The sequence below is a fragment of the Cibotium barometz genome, chromosome 42 (assembly GCF_041138505.1).
Source record: "Cibotium barometz isolate CiBa-2024 chromosome 42, ASM4113850v1, whole genome shotgun sequence".
Taxonomy (NCBI): Eukaryota; Viridiplantae; Streptophyta; class Polypodiopsida; order Cyatheales; family Cibotiaceae; genus Cibotium; species Cibotium barometz.
Genome location: NC_141087.1, coordinates 16,807,286 through 16,825,885, shown reverse-complemented (window position 1 = coordinate 16,825,885; position 18,600 = coordinate 16,807,286). Strand labels below are relative to the sequence as shown.

The 18,600-nt window shown below is 44.9% G+C and overlaps 1 protein-coding gene across 4 annotated transcripts in view; it reads right to left on the bottom strand.

Moving 5' to 3' along the window:
• Positions 1-18,600, bottom strand: part of LOC147614222 (transcription factor bHLH140-like) — a 54,704-nt gene that overhangs the window by 20,957 nt on the left and 15,147 nt on the right. For 2 of the 4 annotated variants that reach the window (XR_015263092.1, XM_086780768.1), the window contains exon 2: positions 10,729-10,961. Coding sequence is in view for 1 of the 4 variants with exons in the window: in XM_086780768.1 (XP_086636894.1) it covers positions 10,729-10,961 (233 nt within the window). In the remaining 3 variants the exon portion in view is untranslated. The remainder of the gene's footprint in view (positions 1-10,728; positions 10,962-18,600) is intronic. The other 2 variants (XR_015263093.1, XM_086780769.1) reach the window with 1 other exon arrangement.

Here is an 18,600-nt window from a genome sequence, read left to right as displayed (position 1 = left end):
GCTGTTTATTTTCTGCAGTCTACTTGCTCTTGAACCTTGTTTGTGCGTATGTATTAGGTTGAATCCTAGAGGGATCTCACAGTTGGTATCAGAGCAAACCTAATCACAAAGGCGGGGAAAAATCAAGGTTGGCGCGTCGTCGTGTTTTTTTCAAGGTTGCCTAAGCCAAGTATCTCTTAGTCACCATATCTGCGTTTTGAATCTGCCAGAAGTAGGTGCTTTTTCAGATTTTGTTGGCAAGGTGAGGTGCATGTGGATTCTAAGAGAGGGGGGACACAGGGGAAATTTGTACGCATGCGTGCAGGCGGGATTGTCCCGGGAAACCCCTGGTTCTAGGACTGTAACCCTAGGCTTTTCTTCTCTTGTTAGAGCTGCAGTTTATGACTGTTGTCATGGTGTACATGATGTTGCATGGGTTGTCAACTAGCAGCTAGACATCTAGGAAAAAGAGCATCATGTGTAGATTCTGTCAGCAGCAGGCAGCTGCAGGCAGCTGTCTAACATGATTGGATATGTTCTGAACCAGGCGCCAACAGCAGCCCAGCAAAAGGACAGCAGCCAGACAGGCCAGCAAAGATTCAGTGGCCAGGGCTGTAGACCAGGCCATACAGGGCCTGACGCATGCTGGACAGGCTGGCGCACGTGTGCAGAGCAGTTAGACAGTAGTTGGTCAGCACATAGAGAGAGAGAGAGAGCCCGTTATGAAAACAACAGAAGGGTCCCTTGTATTCAGCCTGTTATGAAAACAACAGAAGGGAGCCCGCACTTGGGTGTTTTTTTAAAGCCATAAAAGGGAAGGCCTTTGGGTCCCTTGTATTCAGCCCGTTACAAAATCGACTGAGGGGAGCCCGTCTTGCGAGAATTTGCAGCCAGTTTCTCGCGTCAAACTTGTATTTTCCCCAACTTTTCTGAAATTTCAGAATCGGTCACACAATATCTTGCAGCAGCAGACCTTTCTTCTCCCTTTACCATGGTGGCATTACTTCACTTTAATGATAATGTTCCGACCATGAGGAAGATTGTCCTCATGGGTCGGGGGAACACCTGGAGGTGGTCGAGGGGGTTGAGAAAACTTACTTTGAGGAGCAGATGGCTGAACTCCAAGCAGAGTTCCGCAAAGAGATACAGCTTTTCCGGGATCAGATGGTTGTAGTTTAGAGAGCGGTGATTGGTGCAACAGCTCCTGTGGGACCGCATCACTGGCTCCTTCATTCACACATGAGGTTTTTTTGGGTGAGAAAAAGGAGAGGACCGAGGAGGTGGTTGACTCTTGGCTCAACCGCCGGAACATACACTTTGAGTTTCACCCGCTCCCGGAAGCTTCAGATGGTTAGGGGTCTCCTAAAGGGGAACTATGAAGGGGAAAGCCTTGACATGGTGGAGAGAACTCCGAAATAAACCAAGTACTTGGGCGGATTTTGAGACTGTGTTTCGCAATGAGTTCCTCCAGGCGGAGGATGAGTTTGATATAGTGGCCAAGTTTACAGACTTAGAACCTGTCTTTCGACACGTATTTGCAAAGATTCAGAGAGTTGCAATCCTGAGTGGCACACACGGATGCCACAACATTGTGTGGGTTTTTATCCATGGATTGGCAGGGGAACACAAGCTCCAAGATATAGCTGCTAGCAAGACACTCAAGGATGCCATTCGGTATGCTAGGATTTATGAGGAGATAATGGCCGGCCAGATGTAGAAGAACGTCTCTAAGAAGCCTCAAAGCACAGGAACCTCTAAGCAGGATTCCAGGCGTAAACGAAAGTTCAAGTCTGAGAAGGATCCACAAGACCAAACCCAGTCTTCAAGCGAACCCAATCCGAAGAAAGATTAGAAGCATCATCAGATCCTCCGGAACATTAGGGAGGACAGGTGTTTCTCTTGCGGTCAGAAGGGCCATATAAAGGTGAGTTGTCCAAAGGCGAAGACCAAGGCGGCTCGTTTGACCGAAGTCACAAGTAACCCTCAAGTTCTTCCGTAGATATTATTAGTTTAGGTCAAGAGTACTTGCATGGAATGTGTTTTTAGCATAGCAATCTTCGGTCCTACGACTTGATACGTATGTATAAGTCAGTGTTAGGGGAGACTGTGCACATCCTTTTTGACCTTGGTCGCGACTCGCACTCACAACTTCATTGATGCCAAACTTGTGCAAAAGCTGGGAGTGAAGATGCACCTAAGTGATCACGTGTATTGTATGAACCTTGCAATGGGACTTAGATCTGGAACAGGCAAGTGTCTTAGTGATTGATATATAGTTAAGAGTTATGCGTCCATGTGATTGAAAGGGTTATGTTTTGTCCTTTGTGATGGAAGATGCTATAGTATTTTAGAGGAAGATTTTGTGGTGTAACTCAGCAAGACTTCGTGATATAATGTATATTTGTTATGAAGTGTTTAAATGTGTTGGTACCATTTCATCTAATGTTAGTTGTGGTTTATAACGGTTAGCTTAAATGATTGGGGGACACTGGTTTAGGAAGCATCAATGTGCGCTTTTGCAGATGTTTTCTCTCCTGAGTGAATTGTGGTCTTCTAGTTGGACGGTTGGTTGATCATAGAATTGTGGTCTTCTAGCTGGACAGTTGGTTGATCATAGAATTGTTTGGATCCCAAGGACTTAGCCTTTGAGGATAAGCCAGCTTGGGGAGGAAGAGATTGCCTAACAATAGTCGGAATATCTTAGGATTGGAACAGATCACATGGTATATTTCCCTATTGGACGAGACTTGTCGGATGGTGGACGTGTGAATTATTTCACAGTTATTCCAATGCTTTACTTGTAAGAGGGCTTAGGGTGGAGGTGTAGTGCACCGAGACTTAGTTGGGAAAGGATTGATCACTCGGACTAGCTTTAAATATCTCAAGGAAATTTTATATGGTGTACATCCTAGTGATATGGGAGGCTAGGATCTACAGCATGTAGAGTTTCTGGAGGGGGTGTATATTTTCTAACCTTGCTATGTCCTATCCTTATGGAGGATAGGTACCCTACGGTAGACACAGTTATGTAAGACTTGACAAGGAAATCAAAAAGGTGATTTGGATGGATTGCTAGGATTGGGTGGGTGAATCTTTTACCTAGTTTGACTTATATGATTCCTTGAGAGGGCTATGGTGGGCCAATGGGCATCTCATTCGGTATTAACAATAGGTCCAGGCGGGGAGCTCCATTGTTTTTGACTAGGACTCAGAAATCATTCCACCTCATACAGTGGGAGATAGTCAGTACTTTTATTTGGAACCGGTTATTGTTCCAGGATGATAAGAGTCTCTGCGCCGGATTATGCTGGGATTAGGGGAGAGATCTCTTATGATTGTCATGATGCTCCTATAGCATGTCATCCGGAGATTCAACAGACTTGTTTCTTTTAATCATCCTCAGTTCGATGGGGCAAATGGAGAGGGTGGGATCAGGTTTTGGAGGTTATGCTTTGTGCATACAGCTCTAAGCGACCATTTTACCTGAAGAGGTACATCTCTATGGTCGAGTTTACCTATGATACTCCTGATCGTATGGTTCTAGCAACAGCTAGAATATGTTCAGTAGGAGTTGGGTTAAAACCCCAGATTCCCTCTGACTTTCATAGCTTGAAGGAGACACAGTGGTGGTGCCTCATAGTTAAGAGTCTCCCATGCCCACTTCCAGGAACCGCACAAAGATGTGGCTCTTTGATACCTTGGTCACTCCCACAATATCTTATGGGATAGCTTTTTGGGGACTAGATTTAGGGCAAAAAGACTCGCAAAATTTTGAGAGGATACTCTAACTACTCCCTAATTTCTCGGGATTCATATTCTTAATTCTCCATTATCCATGGACATAGGTGTTGGACACTACATGTAGCCATGGTATGTTTATGGTTAAGCTTCCCATATATGTGTATGCCAACTGTATCTACGAGATCTTGGCTACAAAGAAACATGTTAGGCATTTGATGGATCTTGGAGAAACAAATGCAATACATAATGCCATGGACATTTGATGGATCTTGGAGATCCAAATGTCATAGCTTTGTAAATTTCAAGTACATGTAAATAGATGGGGTTTCTTCCAAAAAATGTGTTTAAATGCATGCATTTGTGTGCATGGCTTATTTTTATTTGTGTCTACTGTTTTGTTTGCTTGGACAATGCTTGAATTTCATTGCATGAGAAGCTCATGGATCTGGGGATGCTTGGATTGCACCCATGGGCTAGTATGCTGCATAATCTGTCTTCAGTTAATTTGTAACGATGGATTTATACAGGAATAGTTGATATTTGAAGGCAACCCACTCTTATTCGGGTTTTCTATCTCCATGCATGCATGGCAGTTCAGTTATTTATGGTTGGTGATCTTCTTCTCCATGATGAGAAACCTTCATGCATGCGACATGCATACGACATGCATGGCCAAGAACCCCCATGCATGTGACATGCATAGTTAGAAACTCCCATGCATGTGACATGCATAGCCAGAAACCCCCATGCATGCAACATGCAAGCTTTTCTGGCTACATGCAAGCTCACTTTTCTCAAAAGTAAATCATACAAGCTCACTTTTCTCCAAAGGAAGTTAGTTAACTCAAAAGAAAAGTATGCAAAGTAAGCTTTTCAGCCTTTCCACAAGTTTTATCTGCTCAAGTTGCTCTTTTCCTTGCAGGCACTCTTGTTGATCCAAAAGTCATGCACAAATCACTCTCGAGTCTCTACCACAATTTTTCATGAGCAACACTCTTCGTCCTCTATCTTCTAGGCGCCTCCTTCTAGGCTGATTTCAGCTCTATAAATACTGATTTTCAGCCCCATTTCAGCACACTAATTGGCCTTTGTGCATCTCTCTACCCAATGCACCTGTTCCAGACTATTTTCCCAACCATATTTTAGTGTTTCCTCCCTCCAAAAACACTAAGAAGCTGGCTGAATTCTGATTTTCAGAACGGAAGTTCTCCATTCAAGCTTGCAAAAAAAGAAGACTTTTTCCAAAGATTGAAGCTGTGGAAGTGTAACATGAAGCAGAATTATGCGTAATGAAGGATCCTGTCACACAGGTCTCATTAAGTCTTCCTTATCCTAAGTTTCGCGAGTCTTTAGCAATCCACTTTTAGAACTTCAAACTTTAAGAGATTAGAGGGAGAGAGCTAAAACTGTACACCGTATTGGGTCCCAAATTATCCACTGAAGGGCCCCCTCCTATTGCTGGGAGTATTTGCTTTATTAAGTTTGAAGAGAATGACTTTGGATTGACTTTGGACTGTAGATAAGCCAAACGCAAGATCTCTGAAAGACCAAGAGTCGGGCTGAACTGTACACGGTTGTAGAAGCACCAATGATGACCGATCTCAAGCCTATGCACTCTTCCAATGGAATGTAGGAAGGCTGCAAATCTGAGCCTGAGATATGGGCTGATTGGGACTGTTTCTAGGCTGTGAATGAATGCTGAAAATGATTGAATGCATGCATTTTACCTTCACCGGAAGAGCTGTAGCAAAACGATGAGTATATGAATGCTGAAAACGCAAGGTGCTATGCTGATTGATGTTGCGTTTTGTTGTTGCTATGCTGAATGGTCCAAGCGTTAATGCTCCTTGTGCTGAAGGATGAAGCGCTTGAACACTTATGGCTGAATGATATGAATGAAATGCTAGCTATGCTATTTATATGCTCTCCATGATCAGGTCGGCTGGTCGACTGCTTCATGTCCTGCATTAAATGAATAATGGTGATAATAATGTGAAAAAATGCCAGATAAATAATATAAAATATGAAAAAAAATACGAGATAATATTCTGAGGCTTCTGCAATGGTCTAGGTGGTCTAAATGCATATGGGATAAATGCTACGCAAAATGCAAACATGTCCTGATGCAAACCCTAAGGCTTCTATGACATCTATATGCATGAATGATTCTCTCCGAGTGGGTTAAGGGACTTTGAACAAATATCAAATCCCAACAGGTTCTACCGTTGGATAGTGTTGCACTAATGATGAGCCATCTTGTCACCGTGCACTACAATGCAGAGTGCACGTGACATTCCTCTTGCTTAGCTTGGTGGCAGGTTCATGGCTTCCAAGTGGTCCACCAACAACTGGGGGTACTCTTGAAAGAACTTGTCACAAATAGCGGGAACCCGGTACGACAATAATAATAGACCAACACTTCAAATACCAAACACAGAGCATGATAGCACAGTGGAAGAACCATAAACAATACAATAACACAGCACTGAGCTAGAACGGCCGGCCCCCTGTAGGAACAACTTTATAGATAGAGAAGCTTTTACAAGATACCAAGGTGCGGGTGCACATAACACCGGATTTTCCACAAAGCCTCGGCACAAATCTTGCACACGTAAACTATCTCGTGCCAAGATACAAACACAGCACCAAAGTCCATTTGATAAACTGTCTCAAAATAGTCCCATAATCAGCTCATAAACTGTCAATAAAACAGGCCGGTACGGAGCCCAAAACAGCCCCGAATTTCGTGCCAAATCAGCCCCAAAACAGAGCCATAAAATCAGCACCAAAAGAGCTCTCAAATCAGCCCAAAACAGTCCCGAAACAGTCCCAAAACAGTCTGGACCAACCATGTTAAGCTCCGAGAGAAAGCGACCAGCCATGTGGCTGCCCTAGAAGAAGTCGACCAACACTATGGGAGGCCTGGAAGAAGTCGACCAGCCTAGTAGAAGTCATGGAGCAAGTCAGCGAGATGAAACAATCCCAGATATGCTGTGCGGCCAGCGCAAGAGAGAAGAGAGAGGGTGAACTGTAGTCGGCCAGCAGAGAGAAGCCTCCAAAAGGATGCCCATGGCAAGAAGAGAGAAAGAGCCAGCCCCTTTTCAAAAAACCAATAGGCCAAATTTGCCTTGCTTTTCCTCTTTTTCCCAAAATAGCTGGACTTTGCCCAAAATATCAACTTTATGCTTTCCTTGGCTTGTACTCCAAGTTTTGGCCCAAAAATATCAACTTTTATACTTTTCCTGGCTTGGTGCCCAAGTTTCATCTAGGCGCATTCTTTTGTCCACTTGTCCACGCCCAAAACAATAATATGAGCAGCCCTTCATGTGAAAACATTGACTTACAAATATATTAAGTCACTTTAATGATAAAATCTCATGGTGCTTATGCTGCAAGGTCATCTTTCAGGCCAAACCATCCCAATAAAGTGCTCTAGCTTTTTTCTATGAAAAATCCCCGTTCACACCTTGGTTCCGCCCAACGTCTGAAACGCTAATCAAGACTGGTGGAGGGACCAAATGGTGACAGAACTCTTCATCTAGCTCGTGGGTACCTCGATCTCGGAACTTCGTATAGAACTGACAAAGTCTTTAATCGGAACCATGCTTCCAACAATGAAGAAGGATCTGCTCAGGCTCAATGACTTCTGATTCGTCTACCACGTTTGGTGGCTGTTTATCTGAAACATCAAACACTTCTGGTCAACATATGGTTTTAGCCAAGAAACATGAAAAACATCATGCATCGTCCAACTGTTAGACAACTTCAACTTCATGGAGACATCACTTATCCTTTTAACTATAGAAAAGGGTCCGCTTAGAACAGCGTTTGCCCACTTGTTTCAATCTCTGTTTCATGATACGCAAATAGACCCAATCCCAATTCTTCAAGTGGACATCTCGTCTAGACTTATTTGCATGTCTGTTATAAGCTTCTTGGGCTTTGGTCAAGCGGTCTTTAACTGACTCAATGATTTCGGAAAATGCTTCCATCGTTTTGTTAGTCTCAAGAGATGAAGAGACCATTCTCGTCAAAATAGAAGAGAAACAGCAACCAAAGATTGCCTCATACAGAGTCCATCCAACATTGGATGAATGACTATCGTTCAAGATGGCTTGGACCAATGGAAGATAATGTTCCTATTTGGACTGTTGGTCGTGGCAGTATGACTTGAGAACATCAAAGGCCAACTAGTTATAGATTTCTGTCTGGCCGTCTATTTGTGGATATGATGCACTAGACAACTGTAACTTGGTTCCATGAATGATTCTCTCCAAGTGGGTTAAGGGACTTTGACTGACTGACTGACTCTCTAAGGCTGAGGAATGACCTACGTAGCCCGTGCTTGACATATCTTGGACCGAGGATTACAGTGGGATCACGGCGTATGACAAATATCAAATCCTAAAGGATTCTACTGCTGGATAGTGTTGCACTAATGATGAGCCATCATGTCACCATGCACTACAGTGCAGAGTGCATGTGACAGGAAGAATCATTTTGGTTCCGGTTGCTGCTAATTTCGCGTGGGAGAACCCTTGGGACGTGCTGGGCACTTTCCAAAGGCTGATTTGTCAGCCACTAGGTGGTTGATCTTATTGTAGCTGGGTTACATTTACACAAAGCTGGCTTCCATTCTCCCACTAGGTGGTTGATCTTATTGTAGCTGGGTTACATTTACAGAAAGCTGGCTTCCATTCTCTTCGAGATTGCTGGGCAATCTTGGAGAAGGGTGTTGGGACACCATATTGCTAATTTGTAGCTAGTCTACTTGTGGAAAAGTATAGCATTTGTGAATTGTTTTGATGCACAGTTATTTTGGAAGAGACGGTGGTGTATGGCTGGGCCAGGCCACCTGTTTCATGTACTTGTGAAATTCTTACTTCCTTAAGGCAACACAAATCCTTCCGCGGGGAGGGGGGGGGGGGGGGGGTTGGGGGGGGGTTGGGGGGGCAGCCCATCTTCTGATCCCTAGTGTTGTGTCATTACTTTTCAGTATTTCCAAATTGTATAATCAATTGCCATGTACTTTTGATAGAGATGTATGGCTGTGTTATGTGGGACATGGCAGTGATCAGAGTTGGTAATTTGGTGATTTAAGTGTTAAATTCTGTATACCCACACGCTCATTTGTGACAGATACAGATCTTGATGTTGTCCAGAATGATCCAAAGAAAAGCATCGGTACCACATGAGATCATCAGAGCAGAGTTTGAAGCTGCCCCCTTAGTAGTGGATGCCCTTTTCTAGACAATGATATACTTACACCAGGTATACGCACTAGGAGAGAGCGCCTCCCTAGATTTTACCCCTAGAGTCCTCGATGAGACTAGAGACACAGGGAGCAGTTTGTTCATGGTGTGCTCGTGCCACGAGATGGTTCACCTCACACTCCCTAAGCATTGATGGTCTACCACCTCTCCAATGTAGCCTTGACGCCCCCCTCTTGCCCCTCACGCACCAGGAGATCAACTGCCTCATCCGCTCAGACCTCACTCAATTAGACATCCGTATTAGATGGCTAGACCCTCAGGAGCTACCCATCAAATCTCGGTTCTACACTGAGCATTTTCTCAAGCTCACGCCAGATGGATTCATACAGTGGCCACACTACCTACAAAGACACATGTCACATGTCACAAGAATGGCAATTGGCCATATCTGAGTCTCATCACACTCATTGAGGATAGAGACAGGGAGATATGAGGGCATACAGGAGGATTAGAGGATCTGTCGTTTGTGTACCACTGGGGAGGTAGAGACAGAGGAGCACTGTATCTGCAGATGCCCCATACACTATGAGATTCGGGGCCAATACCATTGCCTATTCAGGGAGGGATTTGGCCCACTCTCCAAGGTGATGGATTACGAGGATCACTGTTGCCTAGGCCTATTTCTGCTGGAGATGCATCACCCCACAAAGATAAACTATTCAGGGCACAGAGACCAAGACGGGACACATCACAGAGAGTCCTCACACAGTTTTTTGCCCCGACAACCCCCGAGGTGACCAGACATCATACCTGTGAGCAGGAGGAGCCCCAGCTCAGGCAGACCCGCTAGCGCCTTACCCAGAGCACCCATGAGGCCTTGTACTACATCCATGAGGAGGATAAAACATGATCAGTATGAGTGTTTCTTTGCTGCCCACACCATCGTACATAGGCCTACAGCAATGCCTGGGGCTCTACTTGCTGGAGCTGCGTCACCACAGAGATCAGCTATGCAGCAAGGCACAGATGCAGACCCCAGATACCTTACAGCCCCCCATCACAAGTTTCTTTCATCCAAGGCCCCCACTGACGACCACAAGAGAGATCTGACCCAGATGCCCCTACTCAATGGACCAAGCAGCACACACCAACAGCCCATGTGCCACAGGTGCCACCACGCCTCTTGGGTGTCTCCTTAGATAAAGTGATCCACATGCAATGGGCTGATGTCCAAGACCCACTGATCTGGGGGGACGCTCCACCCGTCAGCTTCATCTGAGAGATCCCTTGGAGATACAAGAGTGCCCCTCCACAGGCAATGGACGTGGAGAGCCTAGTCCTAGATGTCGAGGATCCACTTTGATCCCCTCATAATTTATCATTGTAGCATTGTACTGCTGGCACTTCTGCACACAAGGCCAGCAATGTCATTTTGATGTGAACAACTCGTACTTGCTTACAGTGTTTGAAAACCTACGCTCCAAAGTGCACTCTTGCTGACACTATTCTCATTGCAAAGTAAGACCCCAGAACTAAGATATATTCCACACCAAGCCATAACTACATTAGCCTCCCTTTCTTTAATCACTTAAATTCCCTTTCTCAATCACTACCTTCACCTCCATGCATAATTTGACCTCCCTTTCTTACCCTTTACAGTTTCTAACCAGTAAAATGATCAATTACATCATCTCACACATGCAGACACAGAGCCAATGGGCACATAATATGAACCACTAAAATCTTAGTTTGTCTGCTGAAAATCAAGACATTGAAGACAGCAATTTGAAGGGACCTGACATATATGACTCCACTTTGAAGAATGACTTTGCAGCAATCTGATACAGAAGGTGCTTTTTCCGCAACCCGGCAGCCCCACGAGCATTAATAGAACATTTGTGGAACTGTCAGTCCTAGAATTTGCATCAATTTCATCAGGTACGTTGTGGTGATCCAAAGGCAATTGCTTATCACAATACACGAGTGACTGTTCACGCTTTATCTCAGTCCCATCAGCCTGGAATTCCTCTGCACCAATCCCAACAACTTTGCATTACAAGCATGAACTCTTCCTTGAAACACAAAATAGAAACATTTTAAAAATAATTTACCATTAAATCTCCATATTCAATGAAAAAGGGGCTGGTAGTAGTGCTTAAAAGCACTTATATACAACTGGAAGAAGTGCTTTCAAGCACTGCTACCACTAGCATGAAAGCACAATATGCGGATTTAGTAGAGTTCGAGACTCCACACAGTTTGGCCCTTAGTTCAAAACTGGGTCATTACTCCATCCAAGATGGCTGGTTGTTTTACAAGAACCCACTATGCATTCTCAAAGAGAAAAGATAGGCACTTCTTCATGATACCCATGATTCTCTTGTTGGGGGCCATCGAGGTATCAACAATACTCCCAAGCATGATTTCAGGCAACGTTGATCTATATAGGCAGGTCTAGGCGGCCAGCACATGAAAAGAGTCGCCTATAGGTCAGAGGTGTGATCCAAGAATGTGTGAGCAAAGGAGAGCAAAGAAATGGCCAGGGTGGATGTATGCACGAATCCCTAAAAATTGAAGCAACTAAGCACAAATTGTCACCTAGTCAGCAAGCTTTTCTCGATCAATTTAAAGATTCTTTTGCCGATGAATTACCACCAAGCCTACTTGCCTCTCACCATGAGGATCATACTATTGAGCTCATTCCTCGTGGTCAACCGCCTCATAGAGGCCCTTATAGACAAAACCAAATTCAACAAAAAGAAATTCACGGGGGAAAATAGAAGAACTCTTGGACCATAGCCTTATTCGACCTAGCAGTTCACCCTTTCGCATCCTAGTCCTTTTAGTACAGAAAAAGAATAAATCCTATCGCATGTGCATAGACTTTAGGGCATTGAATAAGATTATTCTAAAAAGCAAATATCGTATTCCTCGTGTGGACGATTTATTAGATAAGCTTCGTGGTGCGACATGAAATCTGGATATCATCAAGTTCGTACGCATGCTTCTCATGTATATAAAATTGTTTTCCGCACACAAACAGGACCCTATGAATTTCTTGTAATGTCATTCGGTCTAACAAACGCACCTAGTACATTAAGTAGAATGATGAATCACATATTCTTGAAATACCAACATTATGTCATTATTTCTTCGATGATATCTTGTACTCAGTCAAAATGAAGGACAACACAATCAGCATTTAGCGCTTGTTTTGAGACTTTTGAAAGAAAACCAATTGTATACCAATCCTAAAAAAAGTTTCTTCTTTCAGAACAAAATTGAATATCTAGGTCATATTGTCTCTACCGAAGGTATAAGAGTAGACCCCAAAAATGTGATTTCTGATCGTCATACTAAATGAGCACCATTTATTCAACGTTTTCATCCTCTCATTCAATATCAAGCAAGTAAAGAAAATGTTATAGCTGATGCATTAAGTAGACATCCTTCCTTTGCTAATATTTTCATTCTTGATATTCATTCTTTTGATGCTATGTGTGATACATATGAACATGATCTTGATTTCTCTCATGCATGGTTGAAAGTACAATCCAATCATTACTTACCTATTGATAATAACTCATACAATGATGGATTTCTCTTCTTTAAAAAGAGTTTATGTATCACTCTTACATTTAGACAATTGCTTCTAGAAGAATTACATACTCCACCTTACATGAGTATACTCACTACTTTGAAAGCAATCCAAGATGATTTTATTGGCCTAATGTAAAGAATGATGTTGCAAACTTTGTCTCTAAATGTATAATTTGTCAACAAGTTAAGCGGCATCGTGGATAACATCATGGCTTGCTCATGCCATTACCTATTCCTAACGCCCATTGGTGTAGTAGAACCTGAATTCCTTCTAGACCATGAGTAAACAACAAGAAGAAGAGGTAATATTTATCGCAGATATTTGGTAAAAAGTATAAAGGCCACCCCATAGAAGAGGCTGAATGGCTCCCTCATCATGCCCTTGCCGCCTTTTTGTCCTTGATTGCATCTTACACCCACATTCGCCCATGATTATATCAAATTCTTTTGTCAGGTCCCATTGTAATGATGTCAGATGACCTAAGTGTTTGGTTTGCAACCAGATGCCAAGCATTTGTAGAAGCATGAAGAATTGCATGTAGAGAGGGGTCCACCCTTAGGGCTACCCCAAGAACGGGATCATCTTGTATCCTTGGATTGGGGCAGGCTTTGTGCCACCCCAAGGGGCCAAGGCGGCTCCAGGACTTGTCCACCAACCCATAGAAGGGACCGGACAGGCTGTCGGCTAGCCCAAGGGACCTGGCCAGGCAGCCCACAGACCCTAGCGCCAGCCCAGCCAAGCGGGCAGGCCAAAGGGCTGCCCAGCAGAGCTGGTCGGCCAGTGCCCAGGGGCTGCCCAGCAGCCTGCGCACGCCTGGACAGCAGCCCACAGGGTGGCCAAACCAGATCAGAAAGGCCAGCCAAAGTTTTAGTGTGAAAACGACTGCAGATTTAGCATTAAAATGCTTGGGACCTGGTCGTGGGGTTTTTTGAACTAGCCGACCCTTGTTTAGAACCAGCCAACCAGTAGTAAAAGAGGTATAAATACCCAAGGCGTAAATCAGTGCATTCATCTCATAATTCACAAAGGGCAGGTGTGTTCCAAGGGCCAGGACAGCAAAGGGAGCCAAGGTGAAGAGTGCAAGTCAAGAACCAATTTTTATTTAGAGATTTACATCATTCTAATAAAGCAAGTACACCATTCGTGGTTGGGGCCCTACAGAGGGTATTCGGGACCCAATATTGTGTCCTCTTCTCCCTCTCTCTCTCTCTCTCTCTCTCTCTCTCTCTCTCTATTTGGGAGACGTTAATAAAATCTTTCTTTCTTTCTTTCTTTCTTTCTTTCTCTCTCTCTCTCTATTTTTGCACATCTTTTTCTATGTTGTGCGTTATCTTCACGAACGATTCCTGAATTTTGAGCATTGAAGTTATCGATTCTTCCACCGAGCTTCCACATGTTACAAAATCATCTTCTTTATCTGCTGGCCAACAGCCTCATGGTCCATCCCAATACCTTTCCTGCCAATAATAGCTACTAAAGCTCCTAAATCCAGTCTTTATCTATTGCCCTTCAGTGGGATTAGCATGTCCATGTGCATGCACATGACATCCTCTGACCATCCTCAGTCTAACGGGAAGATGGAGAGGGTGAATCAAGTTCTCGAGGATATGTTTCGTGCATACATCTCCAGGCAACCATCTAATTGGGAGAGATACATCCTAAGGTCAAGTTTGCCTGCAATAGTGCTAAGCATTCGGCTATTGCTTACAGTCCGTTTTATACTAATGTATGGATATCAACATAGATCTCCGGTAACTATGGGACTTAATGGTATTAAGATGATTGATGTTGGCACATGCACTCTGCATTGTAGTGCATGGTGACAAGATGGCTCATCATCAGTGCATCATTGTACAATAGCAAGACCCTTTAGGATATGAAAATGGCGTATGTCGTGGCCCCATTGTAATCCTCAATCCACGATATGTCACGCACGAGCTATGTAGGTTATTCCTCAACCTTAGAGTGTCAATCATTCAATCAAGTCCCTTAACCCACTTGAAGAGACTCATTCATGCATATAGAGTCAGTAGAAGCCTTAGAGTTTGCATCAGATTACGGTCTGCATTTGCATAGCATTCATCCCCATGTGCATGTGAACCATTGTAGAAGCCTTGAACATTATTGAGCATTTTTACCATATTTATTAGCATTATTTTAGGATTTTTATCATATTATTTCAGCATTTATCTCTTGAGCAAGTCGTGTAGCATTTAATACTACAGTCGGCCAGCTCTATAGCCAGCCAACCAGCACCATAAGCTCATATGAATAGCATCGTTTGCATCTCATCATTCCATCTCAACATTCAAGCATAAGCGATTCAGCATTCAGCCTCTTGGATCATCATCGCTTGGAGCATAGAAGCATACATCAGCATAAAACGCAGCATCATCAGCAAAGGGAAGAATCGCTTCAGCACCCTTGCGTTTCTCAGCCCTACAGCAGATTTCAGCATTCATACACTTCATCGTTTGCTCCATCCTCCCAGGTGAAGGTAACCGCAGCATGTACATTCATTCATATTGCATATTCACAGCCTAGAACAGTCCCAAAACAGCCCATCTCTCAGCCACAATTTGCAGCCTTCCTACAGCCCCTTGGAAGAGTGCATTGGCCTTGAGATTGGACTGTTAGCAGTCATCTCCTGTCTGTACACTATGTCAGGGCCTCTATTGTGGGTGTGCCCGCCCGTATTTAGTGTCTTCCCATTTTTCCTCACTCTCCGTATTTTTTCCCTATTTTTCTGGAGCTGTGTGTGGGCTGTCAGCTGCCCCAAATGACTGGCCGACTGTCTGTGTTGCCCAACTGTATTTCACTGCTGGCCGACTACCCTTCTCCTGGCCGACTGAGTGTTTACTGGTCGTGGGCTACTGTCGGCTGATTCTAGGCTGACCGACCAGCAGCCAGGGGCCATATAAAATGGCCCCTTGCCCACACACTTCATCTTGTATATTTTCGGGATTTTATTGGTGTATATAGCAGAGTTACACAGCTTCTCTCTCTCTCTTTCATCTGTGTATTGCTCTCTACAGCAGTTGTCTTCATTTCTACTGTGCATTCTGACATGGTATTAGAGCCCCAGGTGGCTTGAAGCTTGGAGACAATGGGACGTCGAGGGTTTGCTGATTGGAGACTGTTTGGGCTGTACGGGATTTGGAATCGGGTAGAAGGCGGCCATCATCGTTGGACAGCCACCTTGCATTCTATTTGCAGCCTCTTCTTCTTCTTTTTTCCCACCCACCCTCTCTTCACAAGACCTTGTGAACCCTTGAGATGGCAAATTTGCTTGAGATGGTTGAGAAGCACGTGAAGATCCCGACACTCCCCACGTTCCCGGTGGACCGACAGTTGGACGGGAACAACTACGGCATATGGAAGGTAATGATGGAATCTGTTTTGGAGTCCAATTACTCGGCTGATTTCATTGTTGTTGGGGTTCCACGGCCGGAGTTGGAAGATGGGGAGTTACCCTCTATACGGAAGGAACAGGAGACATAGACACAGTTATGGAACAGGAGACATAGACACAGTTATGGGATCGTGTTAATGCCCGAGTCCGTTCTTTAATCTTCCTCAATTGCACACCACGGTCCACAGGTGATCAATCACATAAAGCATATGATGCTAGCCAGAGGGATTTGGCAGCATTTGGCTTCTCTCTACAATAGGGTATCACCCATGAAGAGGATCTCCTTGGAAGTTCAGATGCGGAATCCTGCAAAGTCGTCGACAATGCAGGAGCACATCAACAAGTTGGAGGCTCTTCAGCAGGAGGTTCTCCAGGCCGAGAAAGAGATATCATCAGAGGATATGGCCATAACATTGTTGTCACACTTTCCCTCTCAGTACTCAGCATTTTACTCCTCTTTGATCACCAGTGGCAAGCTCAGCACCATCACATGGGAGGAGCTTGTGCCCATGGTCTTGGACCAGGAAGAGCGATTCACGAACCTTCCACAGAGCGGAGGTTCTGAGGCCTTGATTGGCCAACGATCAAAAGGCCATAACAACAACAACAACAAGGGCAAAGGGAAGTCTTCATCGGAGAAGTCTTATGAGAAGAATCCCGATTCAGACCAAGAGCAACTGAAGGCCGAGAGGACCTGTAATGATTGTGGCGAGAAAGGCCACTATTGGAGGAAGTGTCCCAAGTGGACTGGGAAGAGTGCTGATTCTTCAGCTTCAGCTGCAAAGACTCCGGCCTTTGTGCACTTGGAGATGTTGGGCACCAATGCTTCATCTTCTTCGAGCGAGGGGGCAGTTGGCTTCACCGCCAAGGATACTCGGGAATGGATTCATAATAGTGGTGCTTCCAAGCACATGACTCCTTCACGTGACTTCTTTCAAGATCTGAAACGGCAGTCAAGTCGCATTTTCATTGGCAACAATTCCACCATACCGCCGGATGGAGATCATTCCCAATGGCAGAGGGGGAAAGCATTCCTCTCGTGTTCTTTACGTCCCCGCACTTGGTTTTCATCTGTTGTCAGTGCATGTGGTGTGCAAAACTGGCATCCAGGTGGAGTTTGAGGAGCATTCTGTTGCTCTACGAGACCGCGAGACTGGCCAGGTTGTTTGGGAAGGCAGAGTGGAGAATGCTATATACAAACTCTCAGCAGTCTCCTCCTTGACAGGTTCTCAGATTGGTGATTTGTGGCACTTTCGGTTTGGCCACTTGAATGTGGATCCGTTGCGGCGAGCTTTCTGGGACCAAATGGTGGTTGGCTTGCCAGATGTTGGCAACAGGCAAGGACATTGTAGTTCTTGCATTCGTGGTAAGCAACACACAGAATCTTTTCCAAATCAAGCTTCCTGGCGGGCTTCAACACCTTTGGAGTTGGTACACACTGACTTGTGTGGAATTATGTAGACGCCATCCTTGGGAGGTTCTTTGTACTTCATGCTGCTTGATGATGATTGTAGCAAATTCTCTTGGGCTTATTTTCTTTCACAGATGGACCAAGCTTTTGCTCGGATGGGGCTGTTGAGCTCATTTATGCAGATACCGTTGAAATCTCATTGGGACGCAAGATTGCGGATCTTGCAGTATCTGCAGGGTACGAAGGATCTTGGACTCTTCTACACCACTGGAGGTGAAACGAAGGAACGAGTTCGACTCCAAGGTTGGAGTGACTCAAATTGGGGAGGAGATCCAGACACGAGGAGATCTACATCAAGCTACAGTTTTACCCTCAGCTCAGGAGCTGTTTCATGGAGCAACAAGAGGCAACCAACTATTGCCTTGTCGTCTACAGAGGCAGAGTATCGGGCTGCTTGTGGTGCTGCTTGCGAGGTTGTGTGGCTGCGGACATTGCTTGGCGAGATTGGGTTTCCACAGAAGGAGCCCACGGTCATCCAGTGCGATAACCAGAGCTGTATCGCTATTGCTCGGAACCCGGTCTTCCATGCCCGGACCAAGCACATAGAGATACAATATCACTTTGTTCATGAGAAGATCTTGGCTGGTGACATCTTGCTTCTTTCTTGTTTGACACGAAGGACAATGCGGCGGACCTCTTCACGAAGTCTCTACCTCAAGCTATGCTCCGACAGCACTCCAACTCACTGGTGTTGGTTCCACATCTAGGAGCTAAGAGAGGGTAATCGCAGTCATCTCCTGTCTGCACACTATGTCAGGGCCTCTGTTGTGGGTGTGCCCGCCCGTATTTAGTGTCTTCCCATTTTTCCTCTCTCCGTAATTTTTTCTCTATTTTTCTAGAGCTGTGTGGGTTGTCGGCTGCCCCAGATGACTGGCCGACTGTGTCTGTGTTGCCCGACTGTATTTCAGTGCTGGCCGACTGCCCTTCTACTGGCCGACTGAGTGTTTACTGGTCGTGGGCTGCTGTCGACTGATTCTGGGCTGGCCGACCAGCAACCAGGGGCCATATAAAATGGCCCCTTGCCCACTGTCACATGCACTCTGCCCTGTAGTGCATGGTGATAAACTGGTTCATCATCATCAATGCAACATTGTAACAGTATTAGTTTCATTCAAGATGATATTTGTCGTATGCCGTGACCCCATTGTAATCCTCAGTCCAGGATAAGTCAGGCACGAGCTAC